Genomic DNA, 6299 nt, shown 5'->3' with positions numbered 1-6299 from the left:
AACTTAAGTTAAATTTTGATGATTCAAAGACTTCCGCTGTAATAGTTTAAATGGTTTTAATTTAGCTATTATTTTGGTGTATCTATTAAGGTAAATGTTTTAGATTACGTAACAACTCTCTTGATGAAAATGAGGGTGTTACAAGTTGGTATCAAAGCCTTAGTTTAAGGTAATTAGGCTAAAAGTTGCTTAGCTTAAGCTTAAACTGAGAAAATTATCAGAGCTTTAGTTTAAAGGTAAATAGGTTAGGATTTACTTAGCCTAAGCTTAAGCTGAAAGGATTATTAGAAGCACATGTTCATTTTGTATCGGCGTTGCTTAGCATGCGATTAAGTTTGATCCTACGTCACTACTCGACTTAGTATTCCTTTTTATTTGTAGAAGACATGGTTCACACCATTCACACCAGGGCTATCAGACACGGGCGCGGACACGGATACGGAACCCGTAGGACGCCTTACGGGCTAGGACCGAATAGAGGGTCGATTGACAGTCACCGCCCCAGCGTCGGACAGGTTCCCGGTACCCGATCCAAAAGCGATAGTCCGGCCCACACTGGTGAAGCGTCATCATGCGAGCCCATCAGGCAAGGGACCACACCCGAACCTTTGGAAGACTACACTCCCCGCACCCCTACACGTGAGGACATGATGGAGACTATAGAGACCCTGGAGGGCGAGAACACAAGGTTAAGGGAGAGGTTGACCCGAACTTCAGATGACAATACTAGACTGAATGAATGGCTGAACAATCTTCAGCGGGCACATGTCGAACAAGGAGGAGCCCTAATCGAGCTGATTGAAGAGAATGCGGATTTGTCAGACCACTGTCATGCCCTGATTTGGGACAAAGTTGTGCTTGAACAGGAGCGGAGAATTACTGCTCGCCCAGTAGGCACTAGAATCAGAGACAGAGTCCACTTCTATAAGAGAATGACCGTGGACTATGCTGGTGTAGTGAGGGGTTATTTCTCCGAATGGGTCTGATGCATCAAGAATGGCCCAAGGGCTAGTGTGTGGTGGCACTCCAGGCCATCCACATCATTTGAAGAATGGATAAGGGACCCTTATCTCCCTTACTACCCTGCAGATCAGTTTTAGACATGGGATCAGGGATGAGAGAAGGATCTTTTGAGTAGGTGAATTAATTGTACGTGTCTAGATAGTTTTCATCTAGCCAGTACCTCAATAGAATTTTTGGAGCATTCACATGTGTCTAGAGCTATGAAGCATCCCGTCTTTTGTAAGTAAATGAGATTTTGTGATGTCTCTCTTCCCATGTTTGTTTGAACACGAAATATATATAGCTTATTGCGCGTTATGAGATTTTCGATTCCTTATTATGTATTTCGCTTATATATAGTGGTTATACTATATACGAATATATATGTATATGTGTAGATATATATATCTATATACATAAATGTAATGTGTTAAGTCGACTTTGGAACCGAGTTAAATCGTTAATACTCTATTATGTCAGTATGGTTTCTCGCGGATCAACAAGGAACGCCCTCAATGAGGGAGGTGATAATGGCATGGCCCCACCGACAGTTCGGGGACGGACACGAGCCCAAAGTCGAGGTCGCGGAAGTGTCCGAACCGCTAGTTCGGGTACGACCCCATCMWCGCCAGCTAGTTTGGCTATCGGTAGGAGCCAAAGGGGCCAAGGAGGAGAAATTCCTCTCACAAAGGAAGTGATGGCTGAACAAATGGCACAAGTCCTCCGGGATACATTGCCAAATATGCTTAAAGAAATGTTGGGTGACAGACTGAAGGATAATGAAGGTGGAGAGGAAGGAAGCGTTCGACACGAGAACACTCAAACCCCTGAAAGGGTGGAAGTGTCTGATAAAGAGAAGGTGGAGTCGCTCATCATCGAGAAAACTGAGTTGACTGCAAAGGAGAGAGGATGCAGTTTTAAAACATTCAAAGGCACCGGGCCAAATGAATTTAAAGGAATAGAGGGCCCAGTGAGCCTGATGAACTGGGTAGCCAAGATGCAGAGTTGTTTCAAAATTTGTAGATACGCGGAAGATCAAAAGGTGACTTATGCTGCTACAACCTTTGTGGACTATGCGTTGCATTGGTGGGAGTCTGAATGTGCAATCAGAGGTGATGAGGATATTGCTGCCATGACTTGGGAGCAAATGAAAAAGACGATGATGGGTAAGTACTGCTCGCAAACGGAGGTGAACAAGCTAGAATCCGAATTTCTGAGATTAAAGCAAGGATCGTTGTCAGTTCAAGAATATGTTAACGAGTTTCTCGAAAAAGCAAGATTCGCCAGTTACCAGGTGGCTACTGAGGACAGGAAGATATGTTGTTTCAAGGACGGCTTAAGAATCGAAATCAAACGGTACGTAGACATGACCAAGCCGACCACGTTTGTCCAAGCAGTAGAGATGGCAAAGGTAGCAGAAGAGAACAACGCTAGGGAGAATTATGATAGGAGGGATGCAAAGAGAAAATGGGAAGGGTCGAACAGGCCCGACAAGAAACCAAAATGGACTCCGACTACGGCAAAAACACGAAACGAGGAACGCATTATTCCCCAATGTAACAAATGCAACAAGAGACATAGGGGAGAGCGTAGAGTAGGGAGCCTGACGTGCTACATATGCGACAAACCGGGGCACACTACGCGAGAGTGCCCAGAAGGAAGGACTTGTTACGAATGTGGGGCCACGGGACATATACGACCTGACTGCCCAAAACGTCGGAATAGTGTGACACCCCATGAGAAGACAACGAATAACGGATTTGGAAGGAGATCAGAGAATGGGAAGGAGCTACCTAAGGGACGCGGCCGAGCTTACAACATGACCTTGGAGGAGGCCAAGGAAACGGCCGACGTCGTATCCGGTATATTCCCTATCAACAATGTGTATGCACATGTATTATTTGATTCGGGTGCAAATGGTAGTTTTGTGTCTACCACCTTCTGCCACTATCTGAATAGCAGTACCTGTAGGCTAGACAAAACCTACATTGTAGAAACAGCCGACGATAGTCAGTGTAAGGTAGACGAAGTATTTGATAAATGCACAATTGTTATAGATGGGAAGGATTTCCCTCTTAGACTTATGCCAATGTGCTTAGGAGGTTTTGATGTGGTCTTGGGGATGGATTGGCTATCCAACAATCATGCGCAAATAGTATGCAATAAGAATTTGATTAAGATTCAAACTCCAGAAGGAGAAACAATTCATGTCTACGGTGATCGGAAGAAGTGCTGCTTAGGACTAATCAATTCAGTTAAGGCAAGTAGGTGCTTGCGGAAGGGATGCGTGGCCTACTTGGCATACGCCATCGACGCTAAGCTCGAAAAGAAGGTGATACATGATGTTCCAGTGGTAAGGGATTACCCAGAAGTATTTCCAGATGAATTACCAGGAATACCACCGGAACGTCAGGTAGAATTCCGAATCGATTTGGTACCGGGTGCGGTACCAATCGCAAGGGCGCCTTATCGCTTAGCGCCAACAGAAATGCAAGAGCTGATGAAGCAATTGCAGGAACTCTTAGATAAAGGATTTATCTGGCCAAGCTCGTCGCCATGGGGAGCACCGATCTTGTTCGTYAAAAAGAAAGACGACACGATGAGGATGTGTATCGATTATCGGGAGTTGAACAAAATCACGATAAAGAACAGATATCCATTGCCAAGGATCGACGACCTGTTCGACCAGTTGCAAGGGGCCAGCTGTTTCTCGAAAATCGATTTGAGATCAGGTTACCATCAGTTGAAGGTTCGAGAAGAGGACGTGTCGAAGACCGCTTTTAGGACTCGATACGGACATTACAAATTTGTAGTAATGTCGTTTGGGTTAACAAACGCACCTGCGGCATTCATGGACTTGATGAATCGAGTTTGTGGATCGTATTTGGATCAATTTGTCATAGTCTTTATAGATGACATTTTGATCTATTCGAAAAGTAAAGAGAAGCATGAACAACACTTAAGGATGATTCTTGAATTATTAGCAAAAGAGCAATTGTATGCCAAGTTCTCGAAATGTGAATTTTGGTTGCATGAGGTACAATTCCTCGGTCACGTAGTCAATACGGAAGGAATCAAGGTAGATCCGGCTAAGATTGATGCAATTATGAACTGGGAATCTCCAAGGTCAGTATCGGAGATCCGAAGTTTCCTAGGCCTAGCAGGGTATTACCGAAGGTTTATCTAAGATTTCTCCAAGATAGCAACGCCCTTGACGACGCTGACAAAGAAGTCGGTTAAGTTTGATTGGGGGATGAAACAAGAAGAAGCGTTCCAGATACTTAAGAAGAAACTAAGCACTGCACCGGTTTTATCACTACCAGAAGGAGTAGAAGACTTTGTCGTTTACAGCGATGCGTCAAAAATGGGCTTAGGTTGTGTACTGATGCAACGGGGCAAGGTCATTGCGTATGCATCACGCCAGTTGAAAGAAAACGAGAGGAAATACCCAACTCACGACATGGAGCTAGCAGCTGTCGTCTTCGCGCTAAAAATCTGGAGACATTATTTGTACGGTACGAAGTGCATAATCTACACTGATCATAAGAGGCTTAAATACTTGTTTGATCAAAAGGAGCTAAATATGAGACAAAGAAGATAGATGGAACTACTTAAGGATTATGATTGCGAGATTCACTATCATCCAGGTAAGGCGAATGTAGTCGCCGATGCACTTAGTAGGAAGGAGAGAAGCGAACCAATCAGGGTTCGAGCCATGTGGATGAATGTTAAGGTGGAGCTCCTAGACCGAATACGGGATGTCCAAAAAGAAGCTTTACTCGAAGCAAACATCAAAAAGGAGAGAATGATTGGGCAAACTAAGACCTTGACAGCTGGACCAGATGGAATATATAGACACGGGAATCGGGTTTGGATTCCTAGTTTGGGAGATCTAAGGAATGTGGTGATGGACGAGACCCATAAGTCTAAATATACTATGCATCCAGGTAGTAATAAGATGTACAAGAATATAAAAGRAAACTATTGGTGGCCTGGTATGAAGAGGGCAGTAGCTAGCTATGTGGGAAGTTGTTTGACGTGCTTGAAAGTGAAGACCAAACATCAAAGACCATTTGGAATGTTGCAACAAATGGAAATCCCAGTATAGAAGTGGGATATGATCATGATGGATTTTATCACCAAACTTCCAAGGACGGTAAAGGGACAAGACGCTATATGGGTAATTGTAGATCGACTAATGAAATCTGCTCATTTCCTACCAATCAGTGACAAGTATACACTAGAAAGATTGGCCCAGCTTTATGTCAATGAAATCGTGTCGAGACATGGTGTACCAATATCCATTGTCTCGGATAGAGATGCTAGGTTTACTTCGAGGTTTTGGTTGAGTTTTCAGCAAGAAATGGGAATGCGGTTGAACTTGAGTACCGCATATCATCCTCAAACTGATGGCCAGAGTGAGAGGACGATACAAACACTAGAAGATATGTTGAGAGCTTGCGTGATTGACTTTGGAGGTAGTTGGGACAACCACCTCCCACTGATAGAATTTGCTTATAACAATAGTTATCATTCGAGCATCAAGGCGGCGCCATTTGAAGCATTGTATGGCCGTAAGTGTAGGACTCCAATTTGTTGGGCAGACATCAGAGAAAGACAACTAACTGGACCCGAGTTAGTCCAACAGACATCGGATAAAATAGTACAGATCAGGGAGAGGTTAAAGATTGCGCAAGATAGACAAAAGAGCTACGCGGATAGAAGACGTCGATCTTTGGAATTCCAAGTAGGTGATAAGGTTTTGTTGAAAATATCGCCATGGAAAGGRGTCGTGAGATTTGGGAAGAAAGGTAAGCTAAGTCCAAGGTACATCGGACCATTTGAGATAACTGCAATAGTAGGAGCAGTTGCTTATCGGTTGAAACTACCAGAGGAATTAAGTGGTATTCACAACACCTTTCATGTGTCAAACTTAAGAAAGTGTTTAGCTGACGAATCGACTGTTGTGGATTTGGAAGACATCGAGGTTAACAACAAACTCGCCTATGTGGAAGAACCAATTGGTTTATTGGATAAGAAGACGAAAAGACTAAGAAACAAAAGTATACTATTGATGCTAGTTAAGTGGAAATTCCATAAAGGCGCAGAAATGACGTGGGAGCCAGAAGAAGAAATGAGATCTAAGGATCCCCAATTGTTTTAGCAAGTGTTAATTCCGAGTACGAAATCTCGTAAAGGAGGGGAGAGTTGTAAAACCCAAAATTTCGAGGAATAAAATAAGGCATCTTTATTATTATTTCTATTTTATTCATGAATATACATATATATATATATAT

The 6299-nt window shown here is 43.3% G+C and overlaps 1 protein-coding gene across 1 annotated transcript; it reads left to right on the top strand.

Annotated features, from left to right (window-relative positions):
- Positions 1-1483: 1483 nt before the first annotated feature.
- Positions 1484-4189, top strand: LOC112506300. Its single transcript, XM_025110308.1, has one exon. It carries the CDS (start codon positions 1484-1486, stop codon positions 4187-4189), a length of 2706 nt encoding a protein of 901 aa, XP_024966076.1.
- Positions 4190-6299: the final 2110 nt, after the last annotated feature.

Source organism: Cynara cardunculus (genome assembly GCF_001531365.2).
Source record: "Cynara cardunculus var. scolymus isolate 2C chromosome LG 2, CcrdV1, whole genome shotgun sequence".
Taxonomy (NCBI): domain Eukaryota; kingdom Viridiplantae; phylum Streptophyta; class Magnoliopsida; order Asterales; family Asteraceae; genus Cynara; species Cynara cardunculus.
The sequence above is the reverse complement of the archived record's forward strand: the minus strand, read 5'-3'. Positions and strand labels throughout refer to the sequence as shown.